The following is a 22974-nucleotide window of genomic DNA, read 5'->3' on the forward strand; positions in this document are numbered from 1 at the left end:
CACTGCCGCCGTTGATTATGCTTGCTCTCCACGTAGTATTGGATCAGACCATATAAATATCCAAATTAGCTCTTGAACAGTTATTACTACTTCCTTCTTTGAAATAAACGAATGAATAAATAATAACGTCTTCCACATGGTAGCCTAACACCACACTAAGTCCATGGAAATCTAGCTAAGCCTCACCATCTGTTTATTTGCTGAAATTGTGAAGCAGTTATAAGATATCCATGGAATACTTTCATTATTGCTGTTACGTTCGACCACATGGTTGCCTAGCATCACACTAAGTCAATGGGGTAACCTAGCCTAGCCGTCTGTTTATTAGCTGAAATTGTGATGCAGTTATAAGATATCCATGGAATACTTTTGTTATTGCTGTTATCTTCGACCACACGGTAGCCTAACACCACACTAAGTCCATGGGAAATCTGCCTTACCATCGGTTTGCAAAACCGCATCGGGAGGGTACCTTCATTATTATTGTAAAGCATTGGTGGAAATTTCAGCTGCAAAAACTGACCGCCACAGTATTATAGGGCGGCGACTAGCATTAATTTTTCCAGAAAGTTTTATCGCCAGCCAAGAATGGTCATCGCCAATGCGACCGTAATGAAAAAGGGTTGAGCATTACCATGCTGAAGAATAAAACAGTTTTGTGGTTTCACCTAAAAACAAGATCTGTCTTTTCATTATATAAGCCTGCTTCTTAACCTTTTCCTTTCTTATCTTTATGTTCATATTGATGCACATATTTGTATATTTCTTAGTCTTTGATTCTCCTGTTTATAAATATTTTATACTTGTACTGGTAATAACGGAAGTGTATGAACAATATATGCAACTTTTTAATAGATTCGAGCTAGATATTTCTTACGGAAGAAAGTGTAATTGTATTTGTTCAACGATGTAGCAATATTGTAGTACGAACTATGAATTTGACCGCTTGTAATTAGCATCAGCAGGCGATGAGAATAGAAACAACTCCAGCCCCAATTATTACATGTATAAGAAGGTGAACTTACAATATGCACATATGTTATGAACTATGTGATAGGTCTGATTTAAGTTCCGATGCTGGTTAAAAAGCGACAGATTTCTCATGAGTTCAAGCATCTAGATGCGAGTTTAACTTTTGAGTGCTATTGGATGGCGATCAAGTTGATACCGTAAGCGAAACCAGCTATGTTAATGCTACATTCGTTAAGTTAGTCTTGTCATCCAACCATTGCTTTAAACGAATCATCCAGCTTCTCCAAAGGAGAGTTTACTGTACATCAAAATGCAGAAAGCAATATACTGTACGGTAAAGGCTTAGAATCAATAAATCCGTGATGCAGTATCTTGAAAAAAAAATCAGATACATGTGCGTGATATTTTTTAACATTGTGTTCGTATACAGCGTCACAAAATATGTGTCTAGTTCTCAATGTTTAAACAGTAGATATCCTTCAAATCTCATGAAGCTTTTAGTAAGAACACTGTTAATTTATTAGCAAAATGTAATTCAATTGTACCTCACTCATGTTTACACTCATCTGGATAAATAATAACTTAAATTATAGTTACCATTCAAACCCCTTGAAACTATAAGAGACAACCGAGTTCATAATTGAGTAAGATTGAACTTAGAAGAAAGGGTAGCAATAATGGATTTTTACAAGTTATGTATTCTGTGCTGTTTCTGTTATAATCTGCTGGTAACAAATTTGACCGTTAACGAAAGGAGGAAACATAATGCTACTTCAGTCCACATAAATCCCACCAGGGAAAATTAAAGTAATTGTTTTAACAAACGAATATCCGTGACACTAAATTCGTGGTACACAAATTGTTTAAATTAGGTTAACAACGAATTTACATAGCTGGTAACAACGAATCTAGATCACTTAGCTTGTTGCGGGTATCAAATAATCCTGTGAATATTACATGGTTTGGTCAATTTGTACAAAATATTACGTAATCGGTAGTTTTATTTTATTTTAATAAAAAAGTGAAACTAGTGACTCAATTGTCACCTTTATTTGTCTTAATCATAACCCAACTTATTTACTTATGCAAAAAGGGCAGCTACACGAGGGCATCTATACGGGGCAGCTATACAGGGCAGCAATACGGAAGTAGCTATAAAGGGGCAGTAATACGGGGGCATGGCTACACAGGGCAGCTATACGTGGGCAGATAATGGGGCAGATATACGGGAGGACTATATGGGGTCATGAATATGGGGGCAGCTATACAGGGCAGATATAAAGGGGCATTAATACGGGGGTAGCTATACAGGGCAGATATACAGGGGCAACTATACAGGGACAGCTATATAGGGGCAGCTACACGGGGCAGCTATACCTGGACAGAAATACGGGACATATTTACAGAAGGCAGCTATACAGGAGCAGCTATAGGGTTAGCTATACAAAGGCAGCTACAATAATGTACAGGGTCGGTTAAGAATAATGTTTTACGATTGTTGTATGTAGGCTTGCACGGTAAACCGGTTTTAGTATCGAAACCGGTTTTTTCGGACCGAATTTCGGTACTATATTTTATTTTAAGAAAACCGAAAAAACCGAAATGTGAATTGCAAATACTGGAAAAAACAAAGTTTATTGACTTTGGTTTCTCCTATTTACTGTTCTTTTTGCATTATGAAAGTAAATTGCAACAAGAGAAAGCTTTCTGCTAGATGACATTGTCAGCTACGATCGGCACACGCCATAACCAGTGCTTGAGGGTGGATAGCTAGGCCTAACATTAGGCTATGCAGCCCTTATATGCGTGCATCAGTTAGGTACCTTGTAGTATTGAACTGACCTTGGTGGCCAACGTTAGTAGTTGTGAGAAGTACACACTCAAATGACGGGATGCAGTTCAAAATAAATTGTTATATCCAACATGTTTGTCCTCTTTGTGTTGTTCTTATTATTTAACTTCAATTTAATAGTAGAGGAGGAGAAAATCTTTTCAAACACATTGATCACAGTTTGTGTTCAAAAAATGAACGTTAAAACTTGAAAGGTACATTGCGCAATCCACAATACCATACGACATGTACAGTCACAGGGGGGGGGGGCTCTGTGAGTTTAACAACTAAGATGCAACAAGTAACAATAGGACAATCACGGGGGGGTCTCTGAGTTTAACAACTAAGATGCAACAAGTAACATTAGAACAATCACAGTCCATTATTCACAAGAGACACCTGGCGTCAGGCTTGAATCAAGGAATATTAAAGGAGTAAAAATGTTGCATACATGGCTGGAAATTACAGATATTGCTGTTGGGACAATTCTCCTTTGTACGCTAATAGATTTTATTTTCTTTGTAAGTTTCCTTTAAACATTTCTTCTTATCAGTTATCAGACAAGGCGTCTCTCAGTTGGTTTTTCGTTTACGTTGAAGAACACGTTTCCAACTTAAACGTTAACAATTTATATTTTTTGCCGACCTAATCCCCGCTTTTGCCAGCGATATTTTTCAACTTGTACTTGAAAGTGTAGACAGTAAATTCTCTTCACTCCTTGTAGAGAAATTTATTTTACCGCCAAGATACCACCCGGGAACATGGCTAGAGCCTCGTGCAATTTGGTACTGTACCTTCATTGGACCAATCATATTGTAAGGCATTTTTTTTACGATCTCAAATTGGTCATAATGGGGTGTACGCTCGGCCCTCATCTCCGAAAATAAAATATGTAATTTAACATGACCGTTAAATTTTTTTCTGAACACGAATTTGAACTTTGTGAAGTACAGTAAACACAAGACAAACGATAGTGTACGTAATGTTAAAACTTTAAGAAAATATTTCACAAACACATTTCTTTTCGACATATTTACTTCAGTTTAGTTAACGTGGGTTATAAAATGAGAGTCATGAAAGCAGTAACATTTCTTGAATTTATTCTTCTTATTTTCAAACAATTTACTGCTAACGAACAGACTTGAACTCGCTGTTGGTAAAGCTTCAAAAATACGCATCTTAGCGATCGAGATTTGGATATTTTCAATGTAATTTGGGAGGGGGAAAAAAACCGGTTTTTGAGCCAGATTCGGTTTTTTGCTAGAGAAAAACCGGTTTTAAGTTTTTACGAAACCGTGCAAGCTTAGTTGTATGTGATATGGCTAATATTTCACTGAAATTAAATGAACATAAAAACACCTGATATGTTCATAACACTCTATACGGTCTTTGAAGATCAATATATGTACATTCACAACCCACACAAATAGAAACACGGACAATACATACAAATATTGCACAATTTGTAGCAAACCTGCAGTTTAAACGTATGCATTTTAACTATATAGGTCTATATTTTCAATACTTGTAATATCAACAGCGTCACTGATATGGAAGTGATACAGGTGTATCAGTATAAAATTAGTGTTGTTAGCGCTGAATGATATTCAGGGAAACAGTGCTCCCGCCCATAACTCTATATTTTGTATTGTTATAATATGCACTTGGGAAGAACTGTTTGAATTTGAAGTAGTTGTTTGAGTTATGAGAGAAACACGGGGCTACTCCCAGGGTCAAAAAGGAAGGTTATTGGACCGACGTTCTGCATTAGAAGTAGGAGGAAGGGGTCTGGAAGTCATGTTGTGTTAAACATTTCATATTTTATGAAGGCTTCACCCCCCTCCTATGTTTATATTAATAATGAATGTGAATGTAGTGAAGTGAAATTTTGTTGTTCGCACCTTTTGAATATTTATGTGTGTTACGTAATAGTCAGTTTTTAGCGTTAGTTGTGTTCATAGCTTTTGCACGTGGGTTTTGGTTAGTTCTGTACACGCTGTTATCATGGCCAGCAGCGTCTCTGCAGAGCTCCGGGGTTCGCCTCGTCAACCCCTTAGTATTTCATAATTTTATTAATCTCGGGTCGTTAATTGCACAGAGTTATTTATATCTGGAGTCAGTGAGGAGATGTCCCCTTCTTAGAGGCAGGATGCCTCAGTATTTTTTGGTTTTCGACTTCAGGCTCGAAGCCACTGGTATCCAAGATGGCGGTCCTACCACATGCAGCGAGCTGGCGAGAGATGGAGTCTCGATGTCCGCGTTCTCGATGTCCGCGAGCGTAGAGAGTTATTCTTTTCCGCGAGCGAGCTGTACTCATTTAAGTAAGAGATTAAGTCATAAATATTGTTCGTAAATGCTGTACGTACCCTATCGTTAATTAATTAAATTTTAGTTTTAAGTGTTTGGCTAGGCTGTGCTTTACTGTACAAAGTACATATGTTAGGTTGTGTTTTTGGACCTTGGTCCTACGGGTTCGTAGCGTGTCTTTATCGTTAAGCACGTGGGTGTTAGTATTGCGTATTATTATACTGTAATTGACAGTGAAGTGTATTGATTATTGTACCTGTTGAGTATTGTACTGCTCGTTGTTTAATGAGTGTATTCGTATTTTGTATTCTGAACAGTATTTGTTTACCGTTGTTTATTAAAGTTATTGTCTCAGAGATTGTCCTTGAATCTTAGCCATTGTGGACAGCTATAGAGTGACAAGACTCTTGAGATTTTGTGGGTTCAGGAGGTGAAAATTCCTACTGTCTAGGAACAGTTAGGTGGAAATTCCTACAATGGTTGCAGCTGGCATGGGTTGCCCTGACCATTATTGAGGTGCTCAAAGTCCTCGCCTGTTGGCAAACGTGTATTGTATTATCTTCAAGTGCAGATCATTTCATTATGTTCATTATACATTTCGTACAGTATTGCGGGTATTGATTCTTTAATTATATTTGTTGTTGAATTTAGTTTCACTGAATATCCTTGGTGAGTTATTGTGACATGGATATTTCATAGATTGAGTATAGTTTTTCCCCGAGTTAGAACAGTTTTAATTAGGTTAAAGAGTTTATTAAGCCATTTATATTGTCATGTATCATTTTTTTTTTTCATATGGATTATATCATTTTGTAGAGTTTGTAATAAATCGTCAGCCGTTGTTTCAACGCAAGAACACTCTTGCATCCTCATTCATCACTTCTGAGTTCGAAGCGAAGGACCCTAAATTCGGTAATTCCCCCGCCATCTCGGGTTCGCTTCATGAATGAAAAAACAGAAAGCCGACTTTTATATCAGCAGTAGCTGCCGTAAAGGTGAATTATCTCTTACCTGCCTTCGACCGGTCTGTAAATTCAGACGGCAAGAAGTTGATGAATAGAAGCCCTCATTCCAAACTGTAAGAATAAAATGAAAGAGAGTTCTGTAAAGTATCAGTGCTTACTTAATTTTTATTGGTCTGTATTGAAATTGTAAACATTATGATAACCGGATTAGCTGAGTAATCAATCTAGTTGATTCCTTAAATATGATCTTATCAGTTCACTATCATTATCATCTCAGTAATATAGCTTATTAGTTTATAATCATAATATCTCAGTAAGATTACCGATCGGTTTACCATCATTATCATCTCAGTAATATAGCTGATCAGTTTATAATCCTTATATCTCAGTAAGAATACCGATCGGTTTACTATCATCATCATCTCGGTTTTGCCCTTGTAGTTAAATAACCTTTCAGTTTAGACTAGTTATCATCACTTTAATATAACTGAACAACTGTAGACTTATCCTAAATAACACATGTAAAACTTCACTACGACAAGAAATCGAACATTGATAGTCAAGTATTCGATGCTCAGATGAAGAATAATAATCCATGAGACGATGAACTGATCAGAGAACACTCAACATCAGTGATGTTATCACAGATCATGAAATCTACTATGATAATAGAAAATAAAACTAAAAGTATTTGTTATTACTTTAATATGGAGTAAAATTATGGAGCTACAAGACTAGACAAATTATAGTCATAATCATATGATCACATTTACGATGTCCTGAGAGTATGTCAGTTTTGTAAACTAAGTTGTATCTGTGTTGTTTCCAGCCACTTTCTTAGGTATGTTTGTTTTTAACTGCATGAAGACTAAAGACATCACTCTCTATACAAAAACATTATGGAGGAGGAAGGTATCTATATTCTAACATCGTGTTATTATGACTCGACATACACAATGATAACATTTTCTAAGAAATTTTAAGAAACCTACGTTAAATAAAGGTAAACTAAAATATGGTTGTTAAATTCACATATTTCCAATGCTTTCCCTAATATCATTCCCACCTTTTATTTATACTTATATTTTTGCAAGGCAAATCATTCATGGAAGTTAATATTTGCCAATACATTCATATTGTACTCTTTTCAAGCGCCGACCAAGAGGGTGGTGGGGTGCCCCTACCACCACCACCATCACGCATTTCAAACTTACACAGCATTTCAAAGTAGTTATATCACAATGTTGCGTTTAGCCTTACATTTTAGACATAATATAAGTCAACTATGCCTCAGAAGGAATCATTTGGTGTATAAAGTTCCCTTTTTTCTGGAAAAGGACAACAGATCCACCCCTCCTCCACACTTTTCATTTGGGTTTTACCGACCTTCTGTACAAAACATAACGATTGTCTATTCTTTGCGTTGATAACGTCTTTGATGCGATAACGTCTTTCATGATATCATACTGAGCTAATATTACCCATTAGGATATTTCAAGTACGGTACATCTAGTCCCTACGGTTCTGTTACATATTTGGTCTCCGTCTAGTGTTCGCTTATTTTTCTTCGTCGTTATACTTGACCAGTGATTTCTTCTGATACAGATGTTGCTTTATTTTTAATGTGTTCAGAGACTGCGAACGAGAACTAAATAATACAGTAAGCCTATACCTTTATCCAAGATTTCATATATCACTAATCCTGGGTTATACCAGTCCCCTTGCTGTAGTACGCATAATTTACATCACTATCGTTGTGTTAGTAAATATAATTAGGAATGTGTCAAGTATTGTGTTGATCTCATATCATTCAACCTAGAAATGCGTCTCACAAATTTCAGATAAACAATAAGTTTGTTGCTATGTTAGATTTTGCGGCTTTATTCTGTAATTCAGATTGATAGAATAGTTTAAGCGTAGATGTGGATATGTTTTATGTGTGGGTGGGTGTTTGTGTAGGGGGGGGGTTGGCAGACTCCCAGGGGTATTAAAACTTTCATTGGAAGGGGAAAGCACAACAAAACCTTACACGATCATTGTCGCAGTGTAATTTAGTTGCCCAAAGTGCATGATACCATTACATATGGGAAAGAGATTTAAAGCATAGATTGATATGATGGCTACTCACAAAACTTTATGATAGGGCAGTGATCGTGAAAGAGCGAAATCAAAGGAATATGTTGTTAAGTGTTCAGTGTTGTTAAATATATATTATTCGGTTCGTTGTTACCATCACAAGATTCTGTTTTGGGTGTCTCCATCATACAAATTCATTACTCTCTTGTATGTGAATCAACAAGTCAACAGACTTTCACATAGTTGGTTAAGCCTTTAAATAAATGTACGAAATTTGAAATGTGTCCATTATGACGTCAGACAATACCCTTCACATTTCTTGTTTCCAAGGATGATGGAATGATTCCAACCGGAATAGTGTCTGGCAGAACGTATACGCCAAACCTATGGATAGAAGCAGAGTAATCATCGTGTAAGGTGTAGAAGACGTAGAGGAATATCCTCTTAGTATGGTTTAATGTTTACCAAATCAATTAAAATAAGCAAAGTTAACAACAATAACAAGGAAATAATCACACTTGATTGATCATTCTGAGTCTTGTGTTTCAACGATTGCACAAAAAATAAATTAGAATGGGTATATTAATGTAGATAACAATGATGATAGTTGGAACTGCTGTATGTACATTGTATGTGATTGATAGTAATTGTGAAATGTATCGCCGTCCACATTATCAGAATTAGCTAAATTGTGCATATGTTTAACTGAACAAGTAATATAAAGTTGTTCAGACATGTATAAATACAACAGTGTACACAACAAACAGAGAAACACAGGTTCCTTGTAACAACCGCATGCCCTTCCGCTCGGATCACATGATTTGCCTCGTGTGTTAGTTTGGGTAAATTTATTGAATCTTTAGTTCATATTCGTGACTCCTTCTCACTTTAAATGAGAACTAATATGTCTGAGATTGGTTGAGTTCACTGGTAAAATATGAAATCTAGAAATAATGAATCTTAAAGCTGAAATATTGTTTCTTAATCTTAAAAAGTAAATTTTTCAACGCTATAGGGGGGATGGCAAACCTGCAAAAACTTGCACTAAAGAGGAGGATGGAGGGAAGGGAGAGGGATAGGAGGGTCAAGGACATAGCAACATTCTTTACTGGGCGAAACAACTGGTCCTCTAGGGTTATTCCAGGAAAAGGATCAACACAAAATGTAAAATTACATACAAAAGAGCAGATATACCAATGTTTCTTATTATTTAAGTTAATAGTAAATATCAACCTTTAATAATTTTATCACATTGCACTCGTTGTTATTTCATCATTGATTCATATCCAACTTTACAGAATTATAACATATTTTTGGAGTTGATATGAGTTTTCTTATCCATTACACAATCAATTTTTCGTATCCAACTATGTTCTCAATGAATAGCTGCATCTGTCCTAAATATACGACTTCGTCCATACCAAGGAGTTGTTACAACTTCCTGTTCATACGCAATTGCGATCTTCGTTGATTTGTAAAACGAAAGTCTTATTGAAAGCTGGAGGCGTACACACTGAGGTAGAGTGGAGCATGTGACTTTGATTTTACGCAAGAAACCATTTAACTGCCAAATTATCTGAAACCTCTCAAAATAAATACTCTGCAGGGGCGTAGCCAGGTTTTTGGTTTGAGGGAGCGGGAGGGGGCGGGGCAAACTTAATTTTTTGTCCCCATTTTCAGGCAGATAGCTGTGGATCCTATGGGAGGGATATAATGAGAGGAGATGTCCCCCTCCTATTTTGAAAATGTTTCCTTTCGAAAAGGGCTTAGATGCAAAATGGTGCTATCATTTCCATATTAGAAACTACATTCTTAAATTTTCCTTTTTTTTTGGTACAAAAACTTTAGCAATTTTGGCTGAAAAAACAAGAAACAAATGTGGGGGTCTGCGCGCTCGAAAACCATCCAGTTATTACACAAATTATGAAAAACAAACCATGTGAATACAAATATATGGCCACTCGGAGAGACACTGCAACCGCGCACATATTATTTAGGTGACCGCTCATTACATTATATTTCATGTAGCGAACATATTCTTGAGATGACTTCTCATTACATTTTCCTTAGTCCCCCAAGCCCATGCCCATGATACGTGCTGCAGGAAACCTATAGAGAATTAGGAATGAAATGACAAGAAAGTCAACGGCATTGTTCCTTGGCTTAGAATATACTTATCCACTGCCATAGGTCTGCAGCTGAAATAACATGGTCGCAGTTTTTAAAGATTCAGATCTGTGTAGACAACATAGCGCATGGGCGTAGATCCGTTTTCAAAAGTTATATATTGGACTCTCTTTGATTTTTCACTGTCGCCCATCGCGTCCACAACAATTTCTGTGAGGGGAAATCTTTTTACGGCTCCGTCGCCCCTGACATGGTCAATGGACGGTTACATCGCAAACATGTGTGGGGTCTGCCCGATATTCATAAGGTCCGCTATTTATAAGGGTCATTGTTCATAAGGTTCGGTATTCATAACATGCTTTTTTTGTACAAAAAGGTTCGATATTCATAATGGGCAAAACTGTTCCTTATCCATAATGGACAAAAAGGTTCGTTATTCATAATAGGAAAAAAGATTCAATATTCATAATGGAGCGAAGGGTCTGTTATTTATAATGGGAAAAAGGTTTTTTTTTTATAAAAGGAGAAAGGGTCCAATATTTATAATCGATCAAAGGGTTCGTATTCCATAATGTGAAAAAAGGTTCGTTATTCATAATAGGAGAGAAGTGCGTCATACAAGTGCAAAAGACGTCCTCCATTTTCGCAGATGTTACAGTGTTCAACCAGTGGCCTCAACAGACATTTTATTCGGGGGGGGCACAACAGTCCTACGGAGGGGGGCACCACCAGATGGCGGGCCGATGCATAATTTTGCAGAGAATATGAACCACACAATATCAAGACCATGCTTCATCCTACCCCCTGCAGAAAAAAACCTACATTTTCGACATATTAACGGTATAAACTTGTACGTTTCCTAAAGGGGGTCCTTTTCCTCATTGTGAATGATACACGAACCGTTTTGGCTAGGCCTATTAGGAATAACGGACCCTTTGTTCCATTATGAATATCGAACCTTTCCTCCTATTATGAATAACAAACCTTTTTGTCAATATATTATGGATTACAAACCCTTTGCTCTATTATGAATATCGAATCCTTCGTCCTATTATGAATAACGAGCCTTTTTCACCATTATGAATATCAAACCCTTTTACCAATTATGAACAACGAACCTTTTACACCATTATGAATATCGAACCTTTTTCCAATTATGAACAACGAACCCATTTTTCATTATGAATAATGAACCTTATGAACAATGAACCTTATGGATCATGAACCTTATAGTCAATGAACCTTATGAATATAATATATATCCAACATTTATAGTGTTAATATACCAAATATATATATATGGAGCTTGACGTGACATGTGGGGAGTTTACAACACTCGTCTCTACTACTTTATAAGCAATACACTTTTTTCATACAAGCATACATATTACTATTTACAGGCAAAAGCCATTAAAGATCGACCACACACAAATCTTACATTGGGCCCATATGAATTAACCGTAGCATATGATTATTCATTATGATTGCTATGATTTTGGTGAAATTCGTTATAACACTATGCTCCAATTCCAATATGGGGATTCATCAAGGCAAGCAGTATTTCCGTCTGTATCAACAAACCCAAATGGAGACCTTAGTAATAAAACCAGGATGTATTCTTTGAAAAGAATATTTGGCAGCCCTGCTTATATGTTGTTCACTTCAAAATCTAAGGGAAGGATAATGTGCACATATAAACCTATTGTCTGTGAGATTCCTTATTACAACAGGTTGAGTTTTTTGATATATGTTCGAGTCTAGCACAGTATCATCCTAAATTATACCTGCATTGCCCAGCTCTATGAAAAGCATCACTCTGCGCAATGGAAAGAAAATATAGGTCACGTACCTCGTATCTAATTAGCATAATAAACGTATATTTACTGAACTGTTGCAATTTATGTTTTCATGTAAACAGTTTTTCTTTACCATCGTTTGTTTCCTGTATCTATTTGTTGACAGGTGAAAAGAGGCGCTGTGGAATCTTTTATATAATGTAACAATTACAGTGCACATGACAATTCAAAGTACACATGTATATATAATGGAAATAGTCTTGCACGTTTTTTTTTTTTTTCATAAGATGGGCCTTCCCTCAATAATTAAATTACATGAGTTACTGAGTGTTCTATGATATTTTGTATGTTTGATAGGTTCCGAGTTACACATATTTGGTACTATTTCCTTGAGTTTGATTCGGACTCGGACGTCAAATAAAGGAGATAAATCGAGGGTGCCTTATTATAATTTCAATGACTATATTTAATGTTGCAGATTATATTGGAGGCTATTCAGCACTCTCTTTTTTTAAGGGTTTTCTCCTGAGCTCCCACAATGTTTTAACCAAAAAAATTAAAACGATTTTAAACCGTCCTATTATTATTGTTTAGCTCTTTGTACGACACGCATAATATTTCTTCTCAATACATACTTAATGACACATTAGATAAAATTCAACTGTGAAACTATTAGTGTTCGACCGATAATCGGTTAGATCATCGGCATAGGGCCGATTATCAGACAATCGGTAAATAACCGGCATCGGCAAAATCCATAGCGCTACCGATTATGCGGAACCGATTATTACGTTCCACATAAAGGATTGTAATTTTCCGCGCTTTTGATTCACCACAACCACACCGGGAGAAGAATGTAGATTATTCGATGCAACGCTATTGAAAGCCGGGAAGGAAACGGTATCGCAAGTCCCTCACGCGAAAGTGTACTAATGCTCTTCGATGTACTACAGTAGCCAGTTTTGGCAGTTAACATCAAACATTATGCCCGCAATAAGCTTAGGAGGACGACCTTATTATTATTTTTATTACTTAGATTCTTCATCTAACAAAACCTCTTGTTATCCATCTTTAACAATTGATAAGAAAGATATATTGTCTTGACTAAATATAAAAACAAAACAATATACTTTTTAACCACTTTGGCCGTTTCACCGTACGTGAAAACTGGAAAGTGAAAACAATAACATTAGGCTTTGCTCATTGTGAACTATATGTACATTAGGCTAGTCTGAAGAAAACAGTTGAGCTTCATAACTGTTCAAATTGCAAATGCTCCCAAGTATTTACAAATGCGATAAAATGATGAAATCAAGGCGCCAAATATATCCTTTAAAAGCTGGATCGGAAAAGAGTAAGTGTATTTTCTGGCCTAGGCCTACTACAAGGACTAACTTAGTATTATTACTAACTTCCAGTAGCCTAATTCTTATAATTTCGTTCAGTTAGTTAGGCCCTAAATTAGGTATGGCAACGATAAAGTTAGGCGTAGGCTAGGGCTAACTAAACTTTTATCAGTGGTACATCATGAAAAATCCTGAATAACATGCATCAGATGTTTACATGTCATTTTGTCCAATAATGTGCTCCCACCTATCTTCATATTCAGAGTCATAGCTCATATGTTGCACAGTCAATGACATCCTTACATTTTGCCATTTTTGGTGGTAGGGCTGCAATTTTTGTTACAAGAGAAAATGCTTGTGACAGGTGCTTTCAAACAAACAAACTGCTTTCTTAAATGAACTTTCATAACTTCCTTGTTATTTTCTTTCCCAATTTTCAATACTTAGATTAATCTAGAAGCTGTTCTCTAACCAACTGCAGTGAAAATAAAGGCAAGATTCTGCAGAATGTACATCTCCATCTAAAGGTAGCATGATCTTATAGACATGTGCTTGATATTACCGAAAAACAGTTGGGAAATGGGGGAGGGGAGGGTGGTGACAGGCATTACAGATTTAAGTAGTCAGTTTTGAACGGGATACAAGGAATCTCCACCAGTAGGAACATCGAGGTATGTAAATGGGGGGCAAGCTACCAGACAAAAAGGAGGCAGCAGTATTACAGCCGAAAGGTCCCCATAAATAGGCATAAATAGAGTGATGGATTGGGGGGGGTGGGGCGGAAATGCGGTGGACAAGTGTAAGCTAGGATACTACAGGAAGAATGGAAAACTTTCATACATCTATAGAGTATTGTATAGCAGAAGTGAGTACAGGGGCCAAAATTTTAGAAAGAGTTCTCGTTGAAAGCAAAACAGCAATTAAAATTGCACATCGGGGCAGGCTGACTAGGGGATAACATACATTGTATTTTATCCATCATATCCGCCTGCCTGACGAGAGTGGTTAAGGAGGCTATACCTGATGGCTTCAGAGGAAAATATATAGGCTACATCTATAGTTACTGAGAGAAGGGAGATTACTATAGTTATACTATATGAAACCAAGCTGAAGTCATTTGCAATGCTCATGGTGTGAGTGGCCAATATTTTTGCAGCCACATAAAGTAGGAGGATATGCTCTCTTTGAGCAAAGATAAGTGAACCATCTAGGCAGCTGACCCTTGTCCAAGAGTAGCCTACTGTATGTGTGTGGTATAATAAGCATTTCTAATTTTCAGTGAATGTAACACATGTAGAAGTCCAGTGTTCACTGGTCCCCCTACCACCATTGAAGTTGCTGACTGGACCAATAGAGACAAGAATACCATCAAAGCAACCAGGGCCATCTCACAGTGGCGATGATGGTCTGTCTGCTGTTGTGGCATCCTCATAGGGATACACCGAAAAACCGCCAGGTAGTCCGGAATACACTCCATCAGTTCACTCATCTGATGAATCTGAACATGACAAAGATGACGCTTCAAGGTAATTTTCAAGATTGATAGTAGATTATTCTGGAAAATCAATTGGTGCTATCACTTTCTGGAAAGAGGATCATTATTAATTTGACACCAACACTGTGGGGCAGTCTGGAATGTGTGGTGAGGCCATCAGTCTTTACTTCAATTAGCGCATACATACTGTATCTCGTAGAGTTGTCACAGCGGTATGTGAACAAGAAATAAAGGCACAAACAAGTAGTTGGATTTAACAGAGTATATTATATCTTCACTTGGCTGGATATCTGCTACTGAATACAAATGGTGAAAGTTGCATCTTATACACTCTTTTACCATGGATTACAAGGGGATGGGACAGGATGTTACTCTGTCCACATGTTTACTTTACTACATAAACAGTGGTTAAGCTACTGAGACAATGACCACACATCCTGCTGAAGATTACATAATCCATAATATTAGGTGCACAAACAGGTGTAGGGTTTTTGTTGTAATCAGTAAAAAATATATTGGAATTGTTCAGGCACAAGTTGTCAGGTAAAACATGACCCATGTATCCACACCAATCGAGGTGTATCAGCTGTTGCCTTAGTTGGGCATCCAAAGACTCGACTGACAACTGTGCATTGTGCCAGGACTATTGACTGAAATGGAGTGATTAGTATGTCTCTATCTAAATGGTATGTTTTCATGAACTGTTATTATATTATTCTTCATATCTTTACTATTCTACAGATTATGTATGGGAACTGTTTGACTGCTTGCACCACTTCTGCAGAAGTGGAACTCTGGGAGAGGAGTGTCCTGTTCCTGTCAGAAAAGAGCCACCACCACTTGCAAGCTCCTATGTTCATCCGAACAATGATGCCATAAAACAACACCGAAGCAGATTTCAAAAGCTTTGCTGAAGTGGTTGATGGCCTCCCACATTCTAACTTTGTTTCATTGTAGTGGAGAGCAATCGACTCTGTGAATCGTCTGTTCACATGGTGTATGGCACAGCTGCAGAGCAGTGTTAATTAACAGGTTGCTACCAGCCTTTAGGGAAGTTGCTTAAGTTTTACATTAAAGTTTTACTTATATCTGGTTTCCATTGTAACTAACTAAATGATAACATTATATTTAAACAAAAGTCCCAATGACAAGAATTCCTCTCTAGAGAGCTTAGACTTCATAAATATCAATTTCATGATGACTTAATATTTGTATGCAAATTTGGTGTTCCAAACATGTTGCCAACTTTTTGTTTTTCTTGTAATGAATTGACAGAAAGTTGCTAATTGTTCCCGCATGGGATAAAATGTGATTTTATTATCCCATTTATGATCAAGTAACCTTGATATTCCATGGATTAATGAACAATTTCAGATTGATTTTCATTACACTTTTATTAAAATGAAAGCCTAAGCTCTCCAGATCCCATTGACATAGTGGTTTAGGCTACTTTATTCAAACTGATCTTCTATTTTAACCTAGAATATTTGAGATTTCAATCATCCAGATTTTGTTGGCAGGCTACTAGAAGTGACAGCTTTGCTTACAAGAGATAATACATACAAAAAATTAACTTGAGTTTTTATTATTTATTACTGTTATGTACTTCCCAAACTTGAAAATGTAAAATTTCATCCAAGATTGTAGTTAATACCATGAACCAGAAAAATGTAGGCTGGAATTCCAAAATGTTCACCATTCAGCCACAAAACAGACAGGACTGAAATGATACTATATGACTTGGCATAAACAGTCCACATTCTCACAGTCTTGATAATTTAAATCCTTCATACTGTTCAGATGGTAAAGCTTCTCTAATCCTCCTTACTGCATAGGATGGGAGAACAACACAAACCTCCTTCCCTAAAAACTGTCAGCTCATCCTTACAAGTTGAACCATATGCTGTGTGTCTGTATTTCCTGTAAAATAATCATGAAAACCAGCTAAGAAAGATGAAGACACACAAAAGCTTGGTAGCCATCTGGGGACCTCAATTTTAAAATAAATCTCTACATGATTTCCAGAATTTGCTTGGCCCCTAAATCTGCCTCCCCTAAAGTTAGCCTAACTATGCCATTTATACAAACTGATCATTGTATCTCAGGGACTAAAATTTGTAAATGGATCATGCCCAAGCATGGTGGACATTTTTTGTGTGGCATTTGGTTTCATGGCTTAGTGTAAATGACTACTATGTCAGTCAGCATGATAAGGGTTAACCTCAAGGACATTACACCAGTTTTTGGACAAAATGACCTAATCAGAAGCAGGTTTTGAATATGGTCCACAAATTTTCTTGATTGAATCTATATCTTAATGTTATTCCTTTGACAACGAAACAAAACTATGAATACACCCTCTGTATTAATACATCTTTCAACAGCAGGTCAGAGCAATGAATAAAGGTATACAACAAAAATAATGTATTCTATACTTACTCTTGGATGCTGTTTTCCTGTGCACGTCCACCATACTGTTGACGGTACACGTAGTAGGATGTCTGTAGCACCGATGGGTTCAGGCACACAGCTTCAAAACCTGGGTGTAAGGTGATGCATGCAGCACCTTCTTCATCCATCACAGTCCTTACTTTATCTATTTCGCTGCAGTATCTACAGTACACTCCCTTGCTGTAGGCATCACAGCACACTGGCCACAATGACACCTGTAAACAAAACAATCCAGCTCAAATTATAAAGAGCCAATTTTCAATCAATTCATACCGGCCTCAATTATTGGGGCATACTTACATGTCAAAATAGAAAAGGGGCACCTCTGAAAGGCAATATACCATTGAAGCACCTTACAAGTGACATAACTAGCAAGGAGGGGGTAGCCTCTTCTTAGAATTCTTGCCTCTGTTGGGACAATGCTGCAAAGGAAAATAAAACAGGCCTATGTTGCCTTGTTTCCAACTCCTTTTTCCACTTCTGAATCCATTCCCTAGATTCAGAAAATCTTTTTATGCCACTAGCTTAAGCGGAAATGACGAAAAGCTGGTGTAAGGTACCACCTTCTCCCCCCCCCCCCTATCTTATATGTGGTATCTTTACTAATTTGCCACTACTGCTAGGAAGATTAATAACAGACCACCTCTGAATTTGTTGTGCAATCTTCCAATTGGCTCTTTCATTAACAAATTTAGGAAACATTTATCGGTTCTAGGCCTAACTAGTGACACAACTACCCTATACTAAGTAGTAGGCTAGGTTTAACGTTACGTACCATTGTGTTCCGTCAAGACGATCAATTTGGACATCGCTGTCCAATCCCGCTTCAATCTTCGCTGTTCTCTGGTTCGAACATGTAGGGAAAAACTTCCCCACGATCGTCCACCATGTCCTCCATTTCCCTTACTTCTTCGCCTTTGCTATCTAAATACTGTGTGTCAATGCCATTGGCAGCCATTTCGCGATATGTATAAGCTATGCTATGCTGTGCTGTGTATATATGCGTACTACAGTGCGTGTATAGAAACTGTATGTGGTACTGGTAGCAATAAGCAGTTCCAAGCGATGATATCATGCACTTTCGACTTGGTAAACAAATGACGTCAGTTGTTTTCGGCTTTCCCTGAACGAGTCAATCTAGCCGATTTTTGCGGAGTTATATATCGTAATTTCCAAGTCTGGAGATAAACAATGGGAATAATAACACATACATATTTTTTATTTAAATATACTTCCACTGCCTTCTACCTATAGTTAAATTGTGGAGTACACACTAAATTGTTATCTAGTCAGATTCCTACCAACGAGAAGTCCAACTTGAATTCAAGAAGAGAAACTGAACATAACAAGAATCATTCCTTCTTTTAAACTGTATTCATAACTGTGTGTTGTCTTTAAACCCTCTTCTATTCAAGTTTTCTCCGATCAGTTTGCATGGGAGCTTGTAGGGATACATTAAACAACAAGGAAAGCAATTTGCAAAACTAAAAAATAATAACCAACAATAAAAGGTGCAACGTATCCATTAACAAGGCGAATAACCTCGTAATAGTATGTTGTTCGGAAGAATTCCACAATGGATGATTCGTAGTCACTGATGTACACCCACTGACCTACTTAATGTATGTTTCCATGGTTACTTTGACACGTTCACTGACATTATTTGAGGGTTACAATGGACACGTGGCTCGTTGACCTGTTTCTATTAATTGCTTTAACTGGCTCCAGTCACATATTATAATGCTAATGTAGTACGTACGGGAGTTACAGGTGTGTCTTTCTTACTATTGACTTGCTTTAGATAATAATTGATTAAATCAATCGTCTGTATAGTGTAAGCTATGTGTGTATTTGTACAGAAAACTATTGTAGAAGCAGGTAGGCCTACTGTGTGTATTAAAACGGTTATGATGTTATCGGGTAGAAACGTGAAATGAATTTGATGGGCTCTCTATTAACATACAGATGCATCTCTCTGAAGGAGATGGAGAAGGGTGGGTCGGTGGTGGGAATAGTCAGGGCATCTGGAGGGTGGATGAGGTTAGACTAACATTAATAAAGAGCAACTGAACACATGGATTGGGATAGAGCATGGAAAGGGTAGAAAGAGAATAATCATAGATCTGTATCACCTTTTTATGTAATATCCGTCCAAGCAATACTGCCAATGTATATGTAGTACATCGCACAGGGAGCCATGTGTTGGTTGTTCATTTGTCCTTTTCGGCGTTCGTTGTTGTACCCATTACACATTATCATTACTACGAACACCAGACAAATTAATGCTCTGTAGAAATGTAGAGTTTATTGCCGAAGATGTCGTTTTTTAAGACGTAATTGAGGAAAGTTACCTGAAGGTGCTGCACCGTCCTTTTTGTTTATGTAGTCCTTTAAAATTATCTCGAACATGCTATGTGAGAGAAGAAGTAATAAACCCATTGGCCACCAGAGCAAGTGGTGGTAGAAATCAGCACTCTCTCCTGACTATTTATTACCTGTGTGTCCTCACAAATGGTGTCAGAAGTGGAATACATGCAGAACAAATAAGGCATCAACAAGATACAGGACAGTGGCAGTATGTCGTCCAGGGGGCACAGATCCTTGTGCCCCAAACCTGAAACTGCCATCAACGGATTGATAGATGGAGTGCTGCGACGGGAATTGAAGAGGCTCATGAAAGAAGATCCAGGCAAATCCTTTATTAAGTGACTGGGCGCTGGATTTGGCTGAAGAGGAATGCGATTTCGTCCCGAGGCGTACTCAACGAGCAGCTGTTAACAGTTTGGAAGCTGCTACTCACCAACTTTCTGTTGTAGTGGAGAAACTTGCCAGCACTGTCCAGACCCAGGCAGATATCATGGAAGCCGTAAGGGTGCAGCAAGGAGAGATCGTTTCACAGCTAGAAAGATTGGAGAGAGAGGGTCAACGATTTAAAGGTAGGGGGCGGCCCAGACCTGATAAGAAAGAAATAGAATGTAGACGTTGTCACCAGATAGGGCATTATGCATCATATTGCTCAGCCCAACTCCCATTAATGTGCAATCGGGAAACTAAGCTCGCCCAGTTCCGTGAGCCATGTACTGGGTGGTCCAGTTCAAGAGCAACAGGGCTCACAGGGTGTGGAGATTGTAAGTGCATGCCAAACCACGACAGTGTTTGTAAATGGAAAGACGGTCAAAGCAGTTCTGGATACAGGCTCTGAGGTAACCATCCTATTAAAGAAGTGTTTTTACAATCTGTTTGACCAGACGTCATTAGAACACATCAATTTGCTCAAGATCAGTGCTGCCGATGACATTGAAATGCCCTACTTAAGCTATTTTGAAGCTGACATTCAGCTTGGGAAAGAAATCATAGTTGGCAGGGGAATTCTGGTTCTGGCAGCGGACAGAGACCCGCCCATGCTGGTTGGCCTACAGTAAATGTCATTAAGGATATGGACCCAGCTTATCTTGTTCAGGAGTTAGGTCTCTCGGCAGATTCACCAAAAGCCAAACCCCAACCAAATATTCAAGGACTGGTGAGAGTCTGCGGGACTAGAGTTATCGTGCCACCTGAGTCCGTTAAAGTGATCTCAGTCTCCTGTCCTGTTGTGCAGGGTTCTGATGAGGTTGAGTTGGAACCACTAACCTAATTGCCTAGGGGTATATTTGTTGGATCAACGTTAAACCGGACTGGTAGGAAATTGAATCTGCAGGTACTGAACCTCACTAAAGAGAATGTTGTTTTACAGCCCCGAACGCCTCTGGGAAAGCTGGAAGTCCCATCTGTTATTCATGATGACTCACAATCTGTCAAAAAAGTAAAGTCGAGTGTGCAGCATGTACATGTTTCAGTCGATACTGCACAGAGAGAGCCCTGCTGGAAAGTTCCTCTCCCTGATAGCCTGACAGAAGATCAAAGAAACAAAGCTGTTGACCTTCTATGGAGAAATGCTGAGATATTTGCTACATCAGATGATGACCTTGGCAGTGCAGAAGGTGTCTCCCACAAGATACCTCTCAGCCATGAAAAACCTGTCAAACAACCATTCCGTCACATTCCGCCGTCCCAATGGGAAGAAGTAAGGGAACACATCCGGAAATTAGACTAAGCCCTTATGCTTCTCTGATTGTTATGGTACGGAAAACAGATGGCAGCCTTCGAATGTGTGTTGACTACCGGAAACTCAATCAGAAAACAATTAAAGACGCCTATTCCATCCCAAGGATAGAGGATTCAATCGACGCACTGCATGGGTCTCAGTGGTTTTCTGCGATTGACCTCCTTTCCGGGTACCATCAGATTGCCATGGCAGAGACAGACAGACATAAGACAGGTTTCATTACGCCGTTCAGCTTATACGAATTCAACCGCATGCCGTTTGGATTGTCAAATGCCCCAGGTACGTTTCACCGCCTCATGCAGACTTGCCTTCATGACCAGTTTTTCCAATCTGTATTATGTTATCTGGATGACATATTAGTGTATTCCAAGACCTTTGAAGATCACTTGACCAATCTGCAGAGGGTGTTTGATAGATGGGAACAACAAGGTCTGAGATCAAGCCCTCCAAATGTACATTTTTCCAGAGTGAAGTGACCTATCTTGGTCACAAAGTAACCCGTGCTGGGGTGATGCCAAGTCCAGACAAGATCCAGGCAGTTAAAGACTGGCCTGCACCGCGGAATGTAAAGAGCTTCGGCCTTTTTTAGGATTCTGTTCTTTCTACAGGAAGTTTGTGTATAATTTCTCACAAATGGCAAAACCGCTTCACACTTTGATCTCTACCTGCCTGCATCAACAGAGAGTACTAAGACTGTTCCTTTTATGTGGTCCGTCGAACACCGAGAGGCTTTCAAAATTCTGAAGCAGAGCAGAAATTATGTGAGAATGTTGTTGAGGAGAGGAGCAAGTTAACCCCAGAGCAGAAATTAATGTTTCCATGGTTACGTTGTATGACAATTTTAGTTAGAATATTCCATGTGTATAATAGACGCGTGGCTCATTTATACTTCTATGCATTAGCTTTAACTGGCTCGTGTCATCTATTAATATGCTAATTAGGTATTTATGGGAGTTCCAGGTGTGTCATCTTTTCTGTTTACTGAATTTACTTTCGATAATTATTGTTTGAGTCAATCATCTGTATAGTGTAAGCTCTGACTGTATTTGTACAGAAAACAATTTAAAAAGCAGAGTAGGCCTACTGTGTGTACTAAAACGGTGATGTTGTTATCGGGTAGAATCATGGAATGGATTTGATGGGCTCTCTAAAAACTATTAGTGCAAAAGGGGACCGGGAAGGGTAGGGTGATGGTGGGTAAATTTAAGGTATCTGAAGTATCTGTATGGAATGGATTTGATGGGCTCTCTAAAAACTATTAGTGCAAAAGGGGATCGAGAAGGGTAGGGTGATGGTGGGTAAATTTAAGCTATCTGAAAGGGAATGGATCAGAGCGGACTAGACTGACTTACTGCAGGGCAGACTGAGATTGGGGTAAAATATTAGTCTAGATAGGAAATAAACACTCTATGTTACATTTGTTTTTATAGTCAGACCAACAAAACTCCCAAAGTGTATTATTTCCTGTGATATTATTCTCCGTGTTTACAGTTATTCCTGGAA

The 22974-nt window shown here is 38.1% G+C and overlaps 2 protein-coding genes across 4 annotated transcripts in view; one reads left to right on the forward strand and one right to left on the reverse strand.

The window, feature by feature from the left end:
• Window positions 1-22974, reverse strand: part of LOC139982813 (uncharacterized) — an 890000-nt gene that overhangs the window by 157721 nt on the left and 709305 nt on the right. Inside the window, exons 58-60 of the mRNA XM_071995913.1 lie at window positions 20167-20265; window positions 8459-8535; window positions 6122-6186 (exon numbers count right to left, since the gene is read on the reverse strand). Of these exons, the coding sequence (XP_071852014.1) occupies window positions 6122-6186; window positions 8459-8535; window positions 20167-20265 (241 nt within the window). The remainder of the gene's footprint in view (window positions 1-6121; window positions 6187-8458; window positions 8536-20166; window positions 20266-22974) is intronic.
• Window positions 1-22974, forward strand: part of LOC139982817 (uncharacterized) — a 167623-nt gene that overhangs the window by 60043 nt on the left and 84606 nt on the right. For 2 of the 3 annotated variants that reach the window (XR_011798376.1, XR_011798380.1), the window contains 3 exons: window positions 13868-13947; window positions 14700-14946; window positions 15657-18132. The exons of the other annotated variant lie outside the window; for it this stretch is intronic. The gene's annotated coding sequence lies outside the window, so the exon portion shown is untranslated. Of the gene's footprint in view, window positions 1-13867; window positions 13948-14699; window positions 14947-15656; window positions 18133-22974 lie in introns of those variants that run through there. 3 annotated transcript variants of the gene reach the window in all.

Source organism: Apostichopus japonicus, chromosome 16 (genome assembly GCF_037975245.1).
Source record: "Apostichopus japonicus isolate 1M-3 chromosome 16, ASM3797524v1, whole genome shotgun sequence".
Classification (NCBI taxonomy): domain Eukaryota; kingdom Metazoa; phylum Echinodermata; class Holothuroidea; order Aspidochirotida; family Stichopodidae; genus Apostichopus; species Apostichopus japonicus.